The sequence below is a fragment of the Gorilla gorilla genome, chromosome 1 (genome assembly GCF_029281585.2).
Source record: "Gorilla gorilla gorilla isolate KB3781 chromosome 1, NHGRI_mGorGor1-v2.1_pri, whole genome shotgun sequence".
Classification (NCBI taxonomy): Eukaryota; Metazoa; Chordata; class Mammalia; order Primates; family Hominidae; genus Gorilla; species Gorilla gorilla.
In genome coordinates, this window is record NC_073224.2 from 115,280,966 (window position 1) to 115,302,031 (window position 21,066).

The 21,066-nt window shown below is 40.4% G+C and overlaps 1 protein-coding gene across 1 annotated transcript in view; it reads right to left on the bottom strand.

Moving 5' to 3' along the window:
* The window catches only part of LOC101126097 (myomegalin), an 85,609-nt gene extending 65,732 nt beyond the window's left edge, over positions 1-19,877 (bottom strand). The window contains 4 exon segments of the mRNA XM_063695375.1: positions 290-371; positions 1,395-1,589; positions 13,681-13,896; positions 14,692-19,877. Coding sequence (XP_063551445.1) covers positions 290-371; positions 1,395-1,499 — 187 coding nt within the window. The 5' untranslated portion in view covers positions 1,500-1,589; positions 13,681-13,896; positions 14,692-19,877.
* Positions 19,878-21,066: the final 1,189 nt, after the last annotated feature.

The window sequence follows — 21,066 nt, forward strand, 5'->3', positions numbered from 1 at the left end:
TGCAGGATTGGAACAACTACCTCCTGCATTTCTGAATCCCTGCAAAGCTATCTGAAAAGGAGAATAAGGATAGAGTTTCTCTGGGCCAAACTGTGAACCCAGAGCAATGACCTCAACTCAACATAAGGTGAGGACAGTTCTTCAGCCTTTCAGCGGAATTCCAAACTTAATTGTTCCATTAAGGTAGGAAGAGAAAAGAGTCTTGGCCAAACCTATAGATACGGAGATTACTAGAAGGAAAAACAATAGTAAAACAAAGTCCGTTAATGAAATGAAATTTGATACTTACCTAATGTGGATCTGGGTATGCTGGCATCCTCTTTGGCAGTCGATGAAGTGCTATCATCTCTGGAAGGTATCTGCATTGAACCCTAAAAAATTGGAAAAGTTGGGGGACTTAGGAAGATACAGGAACTATATCCACAATGATAGTACTGAGAATATTCTCAGAATTTGGTATTAAAATTATCAAACTTACACCTCGAATGTAAAAAGGAAATGGAATCAGTATGAATTATCTAAGTCTATAGTTCTTATTTGATGAGTCTGTTCTCCAAGAGGGGAAGCCAATGGAGGTAACTTCAGCTTGTTGATTAGAGATGGGTGCTTGGGACATCAGGGAGTCTCTCCCTCCTAAATATTGGTGCAGGGCCTGTAATTCTGAATTTCTTTCCATTAAGGCTTGCACCATCTTCTCTCTTCTCAAAAAAAAAATTTTACTTCTTAAATATTGTGAAATTAATATACCCCATATTATTATGAGATTGTTTATTCTCACCATGACCTCTGAAAAATGCAATCTTTTTTTCTTCTTAAGACAACTCAGATTTTACAAAAACTAAAAGTAAACATGTTGAGTGTAAATTTTCCCATACCTTGACTGGAAATGCAAAATATCACTCAAGTATTAATAATTTAGATTCAAAATCAAAACACTCACAACCCCTACTCCTTTCTCTCAAAATGATCATATTATTAAGGAAAAGAAAATGTATGTAATGAAGTTAATGGATACATGTATTGTTTAGGCACCCTTCCAAATGCAAGGTTTTCAAGAAATGTGTCATACTTTGATGATTAATGTAAAACTGTGGTCTAAGGCCAGGTGCAGCGGCTCACACCTATAATCCCAGCACTTTGGGAAAACAAGGCAGGATGATTGCTTGAGCCCAGGAGTTTGAGACCAGCCTGCGCAACACAGTGAGACCCCCCACCTCTAAATAAGTAAATAAATAAATAAAACTGTGGTCTAGGTAATAAATAGAAGGAAAGAAACTAACAGAGTTGACTGAAAAATATATAAATATACACACATCTATATCTGCAAATGCTTCCTATTTGCAGACTATAAATGCACTACATGACACTTGTCTGATCTGTGCATTAATCCTTACTTGGCTTTCCTGCTCCCTGGTGCTCATAGACCGAAGCAGGCCTTGAATCTCCATTTCATGTTCCACCACTTGTTTGTTTCGATCACTTAGAAGGTCTTGCAGCATCCTTTCCTTTCACTGTAGATGCTGGCACAGCTCTTCTGCTATCTCACTCTGCCCTGGTTCAAGTTTGCAGAGCAATGTTGCACTAAGATCCTAATGCAGAAGGGACACTGTAAGTTTCTGGAGGAAAGAACTGCCTCTACTAAATATCAAAGGGCTTATAAGAATCTATCATAGAAGAAGGAGGTGTGAGATTCTTAAGTATCACGTTTTACTCATTTTTGTTTTACCAGATCTAGCACAGGCCTGGAACACAGAAATCTCTAAATACATGTCCCAGGAATGAATACAAACAATACAGAAAACTATCTCTGGTGGCCACTTACATACATATTGTTTCCTGAAATAAGTCTTTTTCCTATTTGTTCAGGGCATGTAACAATTAATGTTAGATGAGGATAAATGGACACTCAGTTCATTTATTTGTTTTCTCCCCAGTGTAACTTTATAGGGGGAAGCATAAAACGATAAGCTGAAAGGAATACTAAACACTATATTTGCTATCATAGCGATGGTTTCTATTTCTGTACTAACCGACGGCACATGGTGGAGGAATGGAGCCATACTGCCTAGGTTGATACTGGATCTGCTACTTATTAGCTATGTTAGCTTGGACAAGTTACTTAGCTTCAGAAATCTGTTTCCTCCTCTATAAAACAGGGATAATAGAATGTGCCTCATTGACTTGTGAGGATTCAATGAGTTAATATCCATTAAGATTTTAAAACAGTACCTGACCCAGCATGAACACTATAACTAATAAAGGTTAGCTATCATATTAAAGATGCAATTTTTAGGTTTCATTAATTCTCACATAACTTCTTTGAGAAAGTTAATTGCCAACTTAAGTTTCTAAATGTGGAAAAAAAAAAAAAATCCCAGTGAAAGTCAATTACTTGCCCAGGCACAGAATCACTTGTACCTGCAGAATCGCTTGTACCCGGGAGGCGGAGGTTGCAGTGAGCTGAGATCACACCATTGCACTCCAGCCTGGGCAACAAGAGTGAAACTCCATCCCAAAAATAAAATAAAATAAAAGAATATCAAGCAGCCAAAGAAGCAGGAAAACATGACACATAATGAAGAATCTAATAATCTAGTTGAAATTGACACACAGGTTGGAAATAGCAGAAAAGGACATTAGAGCAGTTATAATTGTATTTTAATTAAATGGAGAGGTTAAAGATTTTTTAAATATCAGATTCTGTAGATAAAAATTATGATTTACAGTCTGAAATGGAAGAAGGCACTGGATTAAACATTGCAGAAGAGAAGATTATTGAGCTAGAAGGAATAGAAGTTGAAACTAACATAAACGAAACACACAGTAACAAATGACTGGAAAACTTAAAAGGACTATCAGCATAAAAACTTTAAACACCCTAGTATAGGCCTAAATGGAATCCCTGAAGGGTGTGTAGTGGAGAAGAGAGACAAAAATATTTAAAACCTACTGGATGAAAGATTAAGGAGCTTCATGGAAACCATAAACTTCAAATATTACAGAAATATGATTATCCTAAAAACAAGAAACATGAAGAAAACTTCACCAAGGAACATCTTAATCAAATCCATCAAAACCAGTGATAAGGAGGAAATCCTAAAAGGAATAAAAGGGGAAAGAACATGTTACATACGGAGGACTAAATATAAGGATGGCATAAGATTTCTCATAGGAAACTTTACAAACAAGAAGTTTGCAATAGTTTTAAAGTACTTAAAAAAAGAAAAACTGTTACCTACAATTCTACACCTAGCCAGATTAGCTTTCAAAAATAAACATGAGAAAAAATATTTTTGAAAAGAAAACAAAATTATCTCCATTTGCAGATGGCGTGATCCTATATATAGAAAATCCCAAATAATACAAATGCAAACACACATATATGCACATATGCACACAGACACCAGACACACACACACACACACACACACACACACACTACTAGAGTTAGTAAGCTAATTCAGCAAACTTTCAGCAAATAATCAGTTGTGTTAGCAATGAACAATCTGAGAAGAAAATTGACACAATGATTTCATTTATAATAGCACCGGTAAGAATAATATGCCTGGGAATAAATTTGTTCAAGAAGGTGCAGTACTTGTACACAGACAACTACAGAACATTGCTCATGGAGATTAAGAAAGACCTAAATAAATGGAAAGACATCTTGTGTTCATGGGTTGGAAGCTGTAACATGGTTAAGATAAAAAATACAACTCAAAGCAATTCACAGATTCAATACAATCCTATCAAAATGCGGTCTTTTTTACAGGAATGGCTAAGAACTTCATATTCCTAAAAAATAGCAAGTGTCCCCCCAAAACAAAAGCAATCTTGAAATGCAAGAAGGAACACTCTCTATCCCAAAGGTCTTTAACTGCTCTCAGCAATACTTGGTAGTCTTCAATATACAGGCTTTCACATTTTTTTTTTCTTTTGTTTCTAGACAGGATCTCACTCTTTCACCCAGGCTGGAGTACAGTGGCACGATCACAGCTCACTGCAGCATGGAATTCTCAGGCCTATGACATCCTAGGGCCTCATCCACTGAGTTCCTGGGACTACAGACTCACACCACCACACCTGGATAATTTTTCTGATTTTCAGTAGACATGAGTTCTCACTATGTTGTCTAGGCTAGTTTCAAGCATCTGAGCTCAAGCGACTCTCCTGCCACAGCCTTCCAAAGTGCTGGGATTTGAAGCCGAGCCTCGCTGGCTTTCACATCTTTTCTATGTAGTTTATATTTCTTGATGCTATTGTGAGCCTGGCTGGCTTTTACATCTTTGCTATGTAGTGAAACCCTGTCTCTACCAAAAACACAAAAAAAGAAAAAAAAAGAAAGAAAAGAAAGAAAGAAGGAAAGAAAAGAAAGGAAAGAAAGGGAACATTAAAGAAGAGAAAATCTCTGAACTAAACTTATTCCTCAAACTCCGACCTTACAAATCTCATGTGTCCATCTCTTCTGCCTAGATGAAGAGGGGGGCATGAGGCAGAAGGGAGGTGCATGTGGGATTGTTGGGCCTAGATGGATTGAATGGTTTCAATTTCTGCTTTTGTGTCTCATGAAAGCAGTTCATTTTGGTTGTGATCTCCAGGGTCTGAACACAAGGCACTGATTGGCATCAATGTTCAAGATTTAGCAGAGTAGGTGCCTTTTTTCAGACCCAGGAGTCAAAGCCCCATAAGCTAAAAGCACAGGGATTAGTTAATAGGACGTTGGTACTGCAGGAAGTCCTATTTCTCTCTTACATGTCACAAATGAAAACACTGTGATTTGGTGTCCAGTAGTTACTGCCTGCAGCACTTCAAACCACTGTATTAAATTGGTTAGGATACTCCCTGCATGTACCTAATTGCCAGCATTCTAATCACAGAACCATGACCAAAAGCACAAAACATATGACAGGGCCTATGCCAAATTTATAAAAGTAAGACAATTAACATTTCTCTCCATCATTTAACAAAACAGTAAATGCAAAGAACAGTTTTGGAAATTTAGTATGGGGATAAATAATCTCCTTTTCTTTAAACACCATACAACAAAACAAGGACAAAGTGAGAGTAAACACATAATTTTTTCAGCTATGTTATTTATTTATTTATTTTGAGACAAAGTCTCCCTCTGTTGTCCAGGCTGGAGTGCAGTAGCAGGATCTTGGCTCACTGCAACCTCTACCCCCACCTACCAGGTTCAAGTGATTCTCATGCTTCAGCCTCCCAAGTAGCTGGGATTACAGGCACGCACCGCCACCCCCAGCTAATTTTTGTATTTTTAGTAGAGATGGCGTTTGGCGGTGTTGGCCAGGCTGGTCTTAAACTCCTGGCCTCAGGTGATCTGCCCGCCTTGGCCGCCCAAAATGCTGGGATTACAGGCATGAGCCACCACACCGGGCCCTCTTTTCAGCTATTTTAAAAGAGCATAACCACATATTTCCAAGATTGGTTTCTACTGATTACTGATTAGGTCACTTTCACCACTAAAATCTTCAAACCAGTGCAATATTTGTACATGTTTTGTTTTCAAGTACACACATGAAGGCCTAACAGTGATACAAGGCTTGGGTTCAAAAATCACTAGAAAGTCTCACATCATTTTTTTCATAACCACTTAATCCAAGTGAATGTCGCTTAATTTTAATAATGGTGAAAACAACTAGGTTGAGAGAAATCCCAATTCATATAATTTCCTAAAGGACAAGGCCAATCTGTCCTGAACATGGAAACTTTGTACCCATATCAGAGCTTTTCTTCATTAAAGGAAAGGATCCGCAACCAATTCAAATGATTGGTCAAAACCAACTGAAGTTACTGATTGTATTGAATGTGTACCAAACCTCAGGCCATGGGTGCCTGAGTCCTAGTGTTCCTGTGACATCCCCTTGGGGTGGTGGAACTCTACCTTTCAATGATGGGAAGTCTTGGGAAAGAGCAACTCTACTCTCCTTGTCTAGTATAGGCAGCTTTTGTGTCTAACTCTACTCAGCAGGTGACCTATACCTGGGACCAAAGGTAAGAACGGTTCCTTCCTCCAACATCAGTGGCAAATGCCTTTTGTTTCATGTGAGAGAAGCAACAAGGTTTTGTGCCTGTACTCTTGTGGTGGCCGATCATGACCTATATGCCTACACCACTGTGGCAAGCTCAAGAAATTCTCTTTCCCTGCCACGTTTCTTGTCAGCACTCAGGAAATGTGGGAGGAAAAGACTTGGCAAATGGGCAAAAACATGCTATGTATCGGGGACTCGCATAGATTCTAAGCTGTCACAATAGTTCACATTTGGCCTTTAAGAAATGATGAAAACTTCAGTGATTTTCTCCAACCAACATTTATGGCTGCCATCTTTTTCTTCCATTATCTGGAAGGAAACTGCTTCATCTGTTTGTCCTTCTTTAGTGGGGGTTCTCATGCTTTGGACTTCAGTTGATCTAGTGGCCTTGCAAATTCAGCTCTCTGGTGGGATCAAAACACATAAGATTTTGCAGACCATACAGCTTTCTCTTGTCATTAGAGTGGAACAACTGTCTCTTGCAGCTTTCTACATCTTAAACAACTGTAGAATCTATTTTATAAATTCTTTATCTTCTCTAGTTCTACACTAATTTCTCCTCAGGATAGTACACAAATTCTGTTAGCTGATCACTTCTTTTGAGGCTATGAGATAGAAATAATGAGCACCTTGAAGATCCCTGCAATGGAGCATATTCATTTGGTGCTCAAGGGAAACCTGGGCCCAGACCTGTACTGAAACTCACAACTGTCACCCGCAGCTCTAGTTAAACTTTTTTTTTTTTTTTTTTTGAGACGGAGTCTCACTCTGTCACCCAGGCTGGAGTACAGTGGCGTGATCTAGGCTCACTGCAAGCTCCACCTCCCGAGTTCACGCCAGCTCTAGTTAAATTTTTACAATGAGGCTACTTTTTCTCAATCAGCATACTAGTCTTAAAACAAGTTTGAGATGGGGACTATCTTAAAATAGGCTTCCCGGAGGGTGGAGCCAAGATGGCCGAATAGGAACAGCTCCGGTCTACAGCTCCCAGCGTGAGCGACACAGAAGATGGGTGATTTCTGCATTTCCATCTGAGGTACCGGGTTCATCTCACTAGGGAGTGCCAGACAGTGGGTGTGACGCACTGTGCATGAGCCGAAGCAGGGCGAGGCATTGCCTCACTCGGGAAGTGCAAGAGGTCAGGGAGTTCCCTTTCCTAGTCAAAGAAAGGGGTGACAGACGGCACCTGGAAAATCGGGTCACTCCCACCCTAATACTGAGCATTTCCAATGGGCTTAAAAAACGGCACACCAGGAGATTATATCCTGCACATGGCTCAGTCGGTCCTAGGCCCACGGAGTCTCACTGATTGCTAGCACAGCAGTCTGAGATCAAACTGCAATGCGGCAGCAAGGCTAGGGGAGGGGTGCCTGCCATTGCCCAGGCTTGATTAGGTAAACAAAGCAACCAGGAAGCTTGAACTAGATGGAGCCCACCACAGCTCAAGGAGGCCTGCCTGCCTCTGTAGGAACCACCTCTGGGGGCAGGGCACAGACAAACAGACAGCAGTAACCTCTGCAGACTTAAATGTCCCTGTCTGACAGCTTTGAAGAGAGCAGTGGTTCTCCCAGCACGCAACTGGAGATCTGAGAATGGACAGACTGCCTCCTCAAGTGGGTCCCTGACCCCCGAGCAGCCTAACTGGGAGGCACCCCCCAGTAGGGGCAGACTGACACCTCACATGGCCGGGTACTCCTCTGAGACAAAAATTCCAGAGGAACGATCAGGCAGCAGCATTTGCAGTTCACCAAGATCCGCTGTTCTATAGCCACCGCTGTTCTACAGCCATGGCTGCTGATACCCAGGCAAACAGGTCTGGAGTGGACCTCTAGCAAGCTCCAACAGACCTGCAGCTGAGAGTCCTGTCTGTTAAAAGGAAAACTAACAAACAGAAAGGACATCCACACCAAAAACCCTTCTGTATGTCACCATCTTCAAAGACCAAAAGTAGATAAAACCACAAAGATGGGGAAAAAACAGAACAGAAAAACTGGAAACTCTAAAAAGCAGAGTGCCTCTCCTCCTCCAAAGGAATGCAGCTCCTCATCAGCAACGGAACAAAGCTGGATGGAGAATGACTTTGAAAAGTTGAGAGAAGAAGGTTCCAAATGATCAAACTACTCTGAGCTACAGGAGGAAATTCAAACCAATGGCAAAGAAGTTAAAAACTGAAAAAAAATTAGAAGAATGGATAACTAGAATAACCAACGCAGAGAAGTCCTTAAAGGAGCTGATGGAGCTGAAAGCCAAGGCTCGAGAACTACGTGAAGAATGCAGAAGCCACAGGAGCTGATGCGATCAACTGGAAGAAAGGGTATCAGTGATGGAAGACGAAATGAATGAAATGAAGCGAGAAGGGAAGTTTAGAGAAAAAAGAATAAAAAGAAATGAACAAAGCCTCCAAGAAATATGGGACTATGTGAAAAGACCAAATCTATGTCTGATGGGTGTACCTGAAAGTGACGGGCAGAATGGAACCAATTTGGAAAACACTCTGCAGGATATTATCCAGGAGAACTTCCCCAATCTAGCAAGGCAGGCCAACATTCAGATTCAGGAAATACAGAGAACGCCACAAAGATACTCCTCGAGAAGAGCAACTCCAAGACACATAATTGTCAGATTCACCAAAGTTGAAATGAAGGAAAAAATGTTAAGGGCAGCCAGAGAGAAAGGTCAGGTTACCCACAAAGGGAAGCCCATCAGACTAACAGCAGATCTCTCGGCAGAAACTCTACAAGCCAGAGAGAGTGGGGTCCAATATTCAACATTCTTCAAGAAAAGAATTTTCAACCCAGAATTTCATATCCAGCCAAACTAAGCTTCATAAGTGAAGGACAAATAAAATACTTTACAGACAAGCAAATGCTGAGAGATTTTGTCACCACCAGGCCTGCCCTAGAAGAGCTCCTGAAGGAAGCACTAAACATGGAAAGGAACAACCGGTATCAGCCACTGCAAAAACATGCCAAAATGTAAAGACCATCAAGGCTAGGAAGAAACTGCATCAACTAACGAGCAAAATAACCAGCTAACATCATAATGACAGGACCAAATTCACACATAACAATATTAACTTTAAATGTAAATGGGCTAAATGCTCCAATTAAAAGACACAGACTGGAAAATTGGATAAAGAGTCAAGACCCATCAGTGTGCTGTATTCAGGAAACCCATCTCGTGTGCAGAGACACACAGGCTCAAAATAAAGGGATGGAGGAAGATCTACCAAGCAAATGGAAAACAAAAAAAGGCAGGGGTTGCAATCCTAGTCTCTGATAAAACAGACTTTAAACCAACAAAGATCAAAAGAGACAAAGAAGGCCATTACATAATGGTAAAGGGATCAATTCAACAAGAAGAGCTAACTATCCTAAATATACATGCACCCAATACAGGAGCACCCACTTTCATAAAGCAAGTCCTTAGTGACCTACAAAGAGACTTAGACTCCCACACAATAATAATGGGAGACTTTAACACCCCACTGTCAACATTAGACACATCAATGAGACAGAAAGTTAACAAGGATACACAGGAATTGAACTCAGCTCTGCACCAAGCAGACCTAATAGACATCTACAGAACTCTCCACCCCATATCAACAGAATATACATTTTTTTCAGCACCACACCACACCTGTTCCAAAACTGACCACATAGTAGGAAGTAAAGCACTGCTCAGCAATGTAAAAGAACAGAAATTATAACAAACTGTTTCTCAGACCACAGTGCAATCAAACTAGAACTCAGGATTAAGAAACTCATTCAAAACCGCTCAACTACATGGAAACTGAACAACCTGCTCCTGAATGACTACTGGGTACATAACGAAATGAAGGCAGAAATAAAGATGTTCTTTGAAACCAACGAGAACAAAGACACAACATACCAGAATCTCTGGGACACCTTCAAAGCAGTGTGTAGAGGGAAATTTATAGCACTAAATGCCCACAAAAGAAAGCAGGAAAGATCCAAAATTGACACCCTAACATCACAAATAAAAGAACTAGAAAAGCAAGAGCAAACACATTCAAAAGCTAGCAGAAGGCAAGAAATAACTAAAATCAGAGCAGAACTGAAGGAAATAGAGACACAAAAAACCCTTCAAAAAATTAATGAATCCAGGAGCTGTTTTTTTGAAAAGATCAACAAAATCGATAGACTGCTAGCAAGACTAATAAAGAAAAGAGAGAGGAATCAAATAGACGCAATAAAAAATGATAAAGGGGATATCACCACCCATCCCACAGAAATACAAACTACCATCAGAGAATACTACAAACACCTCTATGTAAATAAACTAGAAAATCTAGAAAAAATGGATAAATTCCTAAACACATGCACCCTCCCAAGACTAAACCAGGAAGAAGTCGAATCTCTGAATAGACCGATAACAGGCTCTGAAATTGTGGCAATAATCAATAGCTTACCAACCAAAAAAAGGCCAGGACCAGATGGATTCACAGCCGAATTCTACTAGAGGTACAAGGAGGAGCTGGTACCATTCCTTCTGAAACTATTCCAATCAATAGAAAAAGAGGGAATCCTCCCTAACTCATTTTATCAGGCCAGCATCATCCTGATACCAAAGCCTGGCAGAGACACAACAAAAAAAGAGAATTTTAGACCAATATCCCTGATGAACATTGATGCAAAAAACCTCAATAAAATACTGGCAGACCAAATCCAGCAGCACATCAAAAAGCTTATCCACCACGAACAAGTGGGCTTCATCCCTGGGATGCAAGGCTGGTTCAACATATGGAAATCAATTAATGTAATCCAGCATATAAACAGAACCAAAGACAAAAACCACATGATTATCTCAACAGATGCAGAAAGGCCTTTGCAAAATCCAACAACGCTTCATGCTAAAAACTCTCAATAAATTAGGTATTGATGGGATGTATCTCAAAATAATAAGAGCGATCTGTGACAAACCCACAGCCAATATCATACTGAATGGGCAAAAACTGGAAGCATTCCCTTTGAAAACTGGCACAAGACAGCGATGCCCTCTCTCACCACCCCTATTCAACATAGTGTTGGAAGTTCTGGCCAGGGCAATTAGGCAGGAGAAGGAAATAAAGGGTATTCAATTAGGAAAAGAGGAAGTAAAATTGTCCCTGTTTGCAGATGACATGATTGTATATCTAGAAAACCCCATCATCTCAGCCCAAAATCTCCGTAAGCTGATAAGCAACTTCAGCAAAGTCTTAGGATACAAAATCAATGTACAAAAATCAGAAGCATTCTTATACACCAATAACAGACAAACAGAGAGCCAAATCATGAGTGAACTCCCCATTCACAACTGCTTCAAAGACAATAAAATGCCTAGGAATCCAACTTACAAGGGATGTGAAGGACCTCTTCAAGAAGAACTACAAACCACTGCTCAATGAAATAAAAGAGGATACAAAGAAATGGAAGAACATTCCATGCTCATGGGTAGGAAGAATCAATATCGTGAAAATGGCCATACTGCCCAAGGTAATTTATAGATTCAATGCCATCCCCATCAAGCTACCAATGACTTTCTTCACAGAATTGGAAAAAAATACTTTAAAGTTCATATGGAACCAAAAAAGAGCCCACATTGCCAAGTCAATCCTAAGCCAAAAGAACAAAGCTGGAGACATCACGCTACCTGACTTCAAACTATACTACAAGGCTACAGTAACCAAAACAGCATGGTACTGGTACCAAAACAGAGATATAGACCAATGGAACAGAACAGAGCCCTCAGAAATAATGCCGCATATCTACAACCATCTGATCTTTGACAAACCTGGCCAAAATAAGCAATGGGGAAAGGATTCCCTATTTAACAAATGGTGCTGGGAAAACTGGCTAGCCATATGTAGAAAGCTGAAACTGGGTCCTTTCCTTACACCTTATACAAAAATTAACTCAAGATGGATTAAAGACTTACATGTTAGACCTAAAACCATAAAAACCCCAGAAGAAAGCCTAGGCAATACCATTCAGGACACAGGCATGGGCAAGGACTTCATGTCTAAAACACCAAAAGCAATGGCAACAAAAGCCAAAATTGACAAATGGGATCTAATTAAACTAAAGAGCTTCTGCACAGCAAAAGAAACTACCATCAGAGTGAACAGGCAACCTACAGAATGGGAGAAAATCTTTGCAACCTACTCATCTGACAAAGGGCTAATATCCAGAATCTACAATGAACTCAAACAAATTTACAAGACAAAAACAAACAACCCCATCAAAAAGTGGGTGAAGGATATGAACAGACACTTCTCAAAAGAAGACATGTATGCAGCCAAAAAACACATGAAAAAATGCTCATCATCACTGGCTATCAGAGAAATGCAAATCAAAACCACAATGAGATACCATCTCACACCAGTTAGGATGGCAATCATTAAAAAGTCAGGAAACAACAGGTGCTGGAGAGGAAGTGGAGAAATAGGATCACTTTTACACTGTTGGTGGGACTGTAAACTAGTTGAACCATTGTGGAAGTCAGTGTGGCGATTCCTCAGGGATCTAGAACTAGAAATACCATTTGACCCAGCCATCCCATTACTGGGTATATACCCAAAGGATTATAAATCATGCTGCTATGAAGACACATGCACACAGATGTTTATTGTGGCACTATTCACAATAGCAAAGACTTGGAACCTACCCAAATGTCCAACAACGATAGACTGGATTAAGAAAGTGTGGCATATATACACCATGGAATACTATGCAGCCATAAAAAGTGAAGAGTTCATGTCCTTTGTAGGGACATGGATGAAACTGGAAACCATCATTCTCAGCAAACTATCACAAGGAGAAAAAACCAAACACCGCATGTTCTCACTCATAGGTGGGAATTGAACAATGAGAACACATGGACACAGGAAGGGGAACATCACACTCTGGGGACTGTTGTGGGGTGGAGGGAGGGGGGAGGGATAGCATTAGGAGATATACCTAATGCTAAATGACGAGTTAATGGGTGCAGCACACCAACATGGCACATGTATACATATGTAACAAACCTGCACATTGTGCACAGGTACCCTAAAACTTAAAGTATAATAATAATAAAATTTAAAAAAAAATAGGCTTCCCAAGAGGCTAAGATTTGCTGCCACTCCAGTTTGTGGTCAAATGCAGACCAGCAGAGTACAGACGGCATTGTTGGCCCAGGAGAAGGCAACAATACAGGGAGATGCCACATTTTTTATCAACCTCTGAACAGTTATCTCAATGAATATTCAAATTGGTGATTGAAGTACTTGTTTCTCCAAGCAGGTGATAGGCAAAATTGGAAAAGTTGCCGTGCTTGTATAAATAATTGTGTGCTCAGATTGAATCTGAGGGTACACAGGTGCAGCCTCCAGTGGAAAAGATTCTAAGAACAGGATGTGGGTAGAGGATGCAATTATGGAACTTCATATCTTCACCACCTTTCTCTTCTTTCTTCCTATTTTGACTATTCTTGTAATCCTAGCCTCATGCATCAATATACATACAACTAAGAGAGGCAATATCAATGCAAAAGACACAATATCTATACAACGAAATTAGATGGTGCCTACTGCTAAAGGTACTTTAACTTCACATCATATAGCCCAATTAGGTGAGTGCTGCCCACCTACCAAGGGTATTAGTCAGCTCAGGCTGCCATAGAAAGATAACAAAGTTTGGGTGGCTTAACAATAGACATTTTCTCAAAGTTCTGGAGGCCAGAAGTTCTCCTTGAGTCTTTTGTGAGGTTGGATATGCTAGCAGGGTTGGTTTCTGGGGAGGCCTCTCTTCCTGGCTTGCAGAAAGCAACTTTCTTGCTGTGTCCTCCCATAGTCTTTCCTCTGTGCCTGCGTGGAGAAAGAGAGAGATTCTTTGATGCTCTTCCTCCTCCTATATAGACACCATTCCCACCAGATTAGGGGCCCACTTGTATGACCTCATTAACATTAATTACCGCATTAAAAACCCTATCTCAAAATACAGTCAACTTGGGGGTTAAGCTTTCAACATATGAATTCACAGGGAAACACTTCAGTCTATAACATCAAGATATATAGATGATCCTAAGATCCTCTACCTATTAAGTCCTGTGACATTTGCCTGGTGGTGCGGCCAGAAATAAGTTGTTACCAAGGGTGCTATTATTGCTAATTCTATGATTAGGAAAGCACACCTGAACTGGTTTGCCTGCCATATAGGAAAGAGTGCAGATCAAACAGGTATGAAATAAAAATAGGGGAAAATGGTAGCAAACAAAACAATGCTCTTAAGTGAGTCATGAATCTAGGAAGGGCTGAAATCATGCAATTTCAAGGAAATCCTATTGTCTTTACCAGGGGAAATGACTTGCCAAGTTTCCTAAACTAGGGAGAAAAGGGTGGTGTGGATTAAGGTCCACACCTGACAGTTCAAGATAACTTGAGTTCTTGGCTAATCAGCTATATGGGGTGAGAGACAGATCAGCGGTCAATGAAAATTCTAAGATTTCTGGATTGAGTGTATGTTAAGGATGGAGTTTCCATCAACTGAGGTGAGAAAACTGCAGGTGCGGTAGGTTGCAGGAGGAAGAAGAGAGATCAGTACCAGGCCTCAAAGCCTTGCTTGAAAGAGGTTTCCATTCCCCCATCTCCATTTCTGCATACCCTTGAGTCTTTTGTGAGGTTGGACGCAGAGGTGTCAGTGCTTGGCCACTTCTCCCCCTGGGCATCTCTCCTCTCACCTCCTCCAACAGCCGCATCCATGGCCTTATGTCTGATGACCATCTCCCAGCAAGATGTCATTTTACAAAGGTGATCTCAAAATCAGCTGGGTGAGGTCACCCACTTCTTGATTTGTGTGGCCGTGGTGGGCCCCAGGACCACTTCACTGCTTCTCAGGGGAGTAGGTCTTTTGTATGGAACTCTTCATCTGAGGGAAGCAGGGAGGAAATGGCCTGTGGGGAGGGAAGGGAGGGCTGTACCAGGGAGCCTAGGTGAGCAGATCTAGGCTCTCAATGCAAAGAACATTTAACACCTGAGAGGTTCTACTCAGTTACTATTGTTAACTTAGGATCTCATCGACGAAAATGGTATAGAAATTTGTTTTCTCCTTGGTTACATGTGCACCTACATAATACCATGGTTTCTGCCTCTTGGCTTAGAAACCTACAATATTTAATATCTCTCTAGCCCTTTACGGAAAAACGTTTGCTGAACTCTGCAGAGAACAATGCTGGATGCTTTACAGAAAGGGACACTCAGGAATCTCCTTTGCTAATTTTTTTGTGTTGGATGTTTTTTCTGGCAAACAATAAATTCCCTTTCTTGGCTTGTAATGATTAGTCTCCGGATGGTTGTCATCTGCAATGAAACACTACATACAGAAACCTCGAAGTAGAAAAATCCTAGAAGAAAACCTAGGAAATACCATTCTTAACATCACCCTTGGCAAAGAATTTATGGCCAAACCCTCAAAAGCAGCTGTAACAAAATAAAAAATTGACAACTGGAACCTAAATCAACTAAAGAGGTTCTGCACAGCAAAAGAAACCATCAACAGAGTAAACAGACCACATACAGAATCGAGAAAATATTCACAATCTGTGCATCTGACAGACGTCTAATGTCCAGAATCTACAAGAAACTTTGAAAAAGCAACAATAAGACAAACCCCGAATAATCTCACTAAAAAGTGGGCAAAGAGACATCAACAGGCACTTCACAAAAGAAGACACACAAGCAGCCAGCAAATATAGGAAAAAATGCTCATCATCACTAATCATCAGAGAAATGCAGATAGAAACTCCAGTGAGATACCATCTCACACCAGTCAGAATGGCCATTATTAAAAAGTCAAAAACCAACAGATGCTGATGAGGCTGTGGAGAAAAGGCTTATACACCTTTGCAGTGAATGTAAATTAGTTCAGTCACTGTGGAAAAGCAGTTTGGAGTTTTCTCATAGAACTTACAACAGAGCTGCTATTCAACCAGTAATCTCATTACTGGGTATATACCCAAAGGAGTATAGATCATGATAACAAAAAGACACGAGCACTAGTATGTTCATCACCAGGCTACTGACAATAGCAAAGGCATGCAATCAATCTAGGTGCCCATCAACGGTGGATTAAAGAAAGAAAATGTGGTACATACACAATATGGAATGCTACACACCCATAAAAAAGAATGAAATCACATCCTTTGCAACAACGCGGATAGAGCAGGAGGCTACAATCCAGAGGAAACTAACGCAGGAACAGAAAACAAAATACCGAATGTTCTCACTCAGAAGTGGCAGCTAAATAGTGAGCTCACACAGACATAAACAGAGGAACAGGAGACACTGTGGACTACCAGGAGGGGGAGAGGAAGGAAGAGGGAGTGGGTTGAAAAACTAGCTATTGGGTACTATGCCCACTAATACCTGGGTCCAATACAACCATGTAACAATCCTACACATGTGCCCCTGGTATCTAAAATAATGGTGAAATTTAAACAAGAACAAAATCATATTTTACTAAAAATAATTAATACACAGAAAGTATGATAGACATGGATTTAAATGTTTTAAATATTACAAATAAATAAAAGATAATATTGAGATAGAAAATTGTACTAAATCTGAGCTTGGAAACAACTTTTGTGATCTGCAGTGATCACCAACCACTTCTGGGAGTACAGCAGCATTCCTGATACAATGTTGATAGACTACCATAAATGTGAAAATTCCTCTGGGAATCCTAAGATGTTTTTCCATTTTCAATGAAGCCAAATAACCTTAAATCATTTTCATAAGAAATTGATTGTCTGTACCCAGACATTAACCTTTTGTATTCAGTTGAACAAATGATTATCAATGACTCTTTATGGTTTCTACCAAGACAGAAATATGTGAATTTGCCTACATAAGAACTTCTTTTCTGGAAAGGACTGGATTTGATTATAGGCTTATAGGATTGAACTAAACCTTTGATGAAGTTTTCATGAAGAAATTGGGGTGAGACTTTTTGAGGCTTTGACTACATGAAAATGAAAAATGAGTCTGTGCACACATAAAATTGGGCATCAGATTAAGGGAAAGCACGAAATTGAAGAAAGTACATGTAACATGGGAAAACCTGATTAGTATCTAGAATAAGTATTTCAAACTCCAACAAATCAATAAAACCCAAGGTTATGTCCAACCAAGCTGAATTTTAATAGTTAGAGATGCTGGGTGACCTGATTCACTGGTGAAGCAATTTTGTCTTGACATATGCAGAGGCTCCAGAAGCCAGAGAATCCCACGTTGTTTTACTGTTCCTCTGCTGGTGTTAATTCCTAAAGGCAAACAGATTCAGGGCTGATTTTCATCGGGGGAGGCAGTGACATCACAGATTCCATAAGCACAATGTGCACTGATGGATGTGGCCTTGAAAACTCCTGAGACCTCTTCCACATCTCCTGAAAGACAGGAATGCATCTCACTTACCCCTGCCTGCAGAAGTATACTGATTCCAGCAAGTTCCAAAGACTCAAGAGCATGAGAAGAACCTGAAACCTGTTATCCAAAACCTAATATGACAATTCTCTTTCTTTTAGCAGAGTTTTAGGATTGCTAGCATTTCTGGCACTAACCATTAGAAAAGTATAGAGACTTGGTGAGGGTATGAATGAGCTTCTCTTGGGATCTTTCTTTTGACATCTTTTCAGGGTTCAGGATGTAACCGTGTTTGCTTTGTAATTTGGTACCTGGCAATAATTTCCACATGACATCAAGTAAGTATTTCTCTCTTACACACACACACACACACACACACCAGTTTGCTATGAAAAGGGCAAAATAAATCACTACTAATTGAAACAATTTCTCTCACCTGCAGAGAAAACAAAGGGGAGGAAAATATCAAATAATCATTATGAGAAAATATCCTGGGCCTTAAAGACATACAGTGTCCTAATGAATGGCTTGACGAAATGCTTAACCCATGGAAGCAAAAAATGAAGCACACTGCGGTACATCATCCTGGAATGCCAGAACTCTAGGCATGAGCAAAAGATCCCAAGAGCTTCTAGAGGGGTGGGGGGAAAACTCCATAGAAAAGGTTAGGTCTCAGAATGTCACTGAAATACTTCATAACATTAAAACTAGAAAAAACAATCTGAGCACACTACTGTTAGGATAAATTTTTTTCCACCATGAAACTGGCAAATGTGTGACGCATGTTATGCACAAGTACTTACATTAAAATGAAAGAGAAAACCACTAGGAAAACCTGATATCTGAGAAACTGGAGATCCAGAATGATAGAGGAGGCAAGGGAAGCCCCAGGATGGCAGCCACGCAGTTGGCCTTGTGAACAATCAGAAGTAGGGTGAGCAGAGGGATGCAGGACCTCATGTGGGGAGCGTCCAGAGAACAACTAACAGTACAATGGAGGATTTATATGACATTTATTGATGGCTTGAAGAAAAAATCAGAAATTACAACCAGACTTGTAAAGTGCTTAAAAGCCATCACTCCCACTCTCACCAGAAAAAAGCTGAACAAACCGAACATCAATAACTCTACTTATATGCAACAGAAAATGGAGGTCCTAAGACATGCCAACCCTATGGAACCTGGAGCCATGGGCAAATACAGAGAATCACAACTTACCTGGATCAGAAACCACCACTGGAGCCAGCATTGGGTAGACATACTTCAAAGGGAATTGGCTAATTGCTGGAGCTGACAGCAGCCTAGCCTGAGAGGTAAAAACTCCTGGGGGCCTAACTAGTGGGAGCCTCCCATACCTTCATGAGTTTTGTCTCCAGAAGACTTAGGGTGAGAATTGGAGAAAACTCCTTACATGCTTCTGGAGGGGAAGGAGAGGTAACTGTTGAAAAACATGCCCGGTGCAGAACAGCAAAAATTGCAGAACAGCAAATGTTGCTGCCTGATCCTTTCTCTGGAAGCTTCATCTCAGAGGGGCGCCCGGCTGTATGAGGTGTTAGTTGGCCCCTACTGGGAGGTGTCTCCCAGTTAGGCTACTCGGGGGTCATGGACCCACTTGAGGAGGCAGTCTGTCCATTCTCAGATCTCAAACTCTGTGCTGGGAGAACCACTGCTCTCTTCAAAGCTGTCAGACAGGGACGTTTAAGTCTGCACAAGTTTCTGCTGCCTTTTGTTCAGCTATGCCCTGCCCCTAGAGGTGGAGTCTACAAAGGCAGGCAAGCCTAGGTGAGCTGCAGTGGGCTCCACCCAGTTCGAGCTTCATAAAGAAGAAAATGCAAAGGCAATTAACAGTGTCATCAACAACATCCTTTCAAGAGAAATATCAGTTTCAGAGGGCTGTTTCTTACTGTTCCTTCCTTAGTACAGATGGCAGACATCATGAAACAAAGAGCCATTCAGTAAAAGCTACCCTACAGGGAATGAATACCATTCAGACTAGATACATTGACAACTTTTCGCTCCTCTAGGTTAACCTACTTTAGAGCATTTAGAGAAGGAAACAAGCTGGACATCCTCCAGGCAATACGACATAGTATTTCAGCTAAGCTTCTGAAAGATTTTGGGAGGCAGTGGGTTTGAAATAACAAGTATAACTTTACTTGGCAGTAGGGACTGCCTATTAAAAGTGAATCACATGTTTTAACTAGTCTTTTGAGCTGAGAGTAAAGTGATATTCTCTCAGAAAAATTAAGGATCCCAACAAGATTACACAGTTGAATAGGAAGTCATACAAGAGGCGAGTCAAAGGAATATTCTGGGCAAGATTCTCTTTTCAAAACGATTCTGAGTCCAGTCCAATGGACAGTTATACTACATCATCAAGGTTCACATTTGTGTTCCATAAGTGGATGAAACACTAGCATGAAAAAACAGGTATAACTGAAGACATGTCTCAGACTGAACAAACCCAATCCTCTATATAGCACACAAAGAAGAACCAGATTTTAGCAATGCTACTTCTTATCCTCTTTAATTAATTAAGAAATTTAAGAAATATATACCAAAGTATAACTGATGTTTCTTACTATATGGGTTATTAACTATAAGTTAAAAGTTGGGGGACATCATCTACCAAAAACAGTAACTATAGCTTTGGAATATCTGAATCCTCTGTATCAATATTTAGATGAGTAGTTGGCAGACTATAGCCTGGCAGCCACCTGCTTTTACAAATTAAGTTTATTGGAGCATGGCCATGCTCGTTTGTTTATATATTGCCTATGACTGCTTTCACTCTACAGCAGCAGAGCTGAGTACTTGCGATAGAAAACTTCTGGTCCACAGAAGCCTAAAATATTTACTATCTGGCCCTTTACAGAAGAAAGTCTGCCAACCCCTGCTTAAATAGCAGTGAAAGATGCAGGTTGTGATAATAAAATTTAATAACCATTATGTAAAATAATACTTGTCTATTCTCTATAGTTATAGGATCTATATCTAGCTCATCTAAAAAAAGGTTTGGATTATTAAAGTTTAAAAGTAGGAGAATCAGAAAACACTTCTATTTTACCATAATACATGTTATTCATTGTTCTGTCAAGAGACCATTATTACCAACTCTGATTCTCCCTCTCTCTCTTTTTTTTTTAAAGAGATGGGATCTCACTGTCTTGTCCAATGATCACAGCTCACTGCACATCCTCAAACTCCTGGGCTCAAGGGATCCTCCTGCTTCAGGCTCTAGGGTAGCTGGGACTACAGGCGTGTACTAGCACACTCTGCTAATTTTTCTTATTTTTTTGTAGAGACAGGTTCTCACTTTGTTGCCCAGGCTGGTCTTGAACCCCTGCACTTAAGTGATCCTCCTGCCTCAGCCTCCCAAAGTGCTGGGATTATAGGCGTGAGCCACTGTGTCTGGCCCCTCTCTCTTTTTTTAACCTTTCAATGTTTTGTGATTAACCATTTGTACAGTAAGTTTTTCTTTTTAATTTAAATTTTGTTTTCAACTCTGATTATCAAAGGATTTGAGAGTATAGTCTCTCTACAAGTCTCAAGTGCCAGGGGTCTATAATGAACTCACCTTGGCACTGGGTCCTAACTTTAGAGTGAAAGACTACTTTA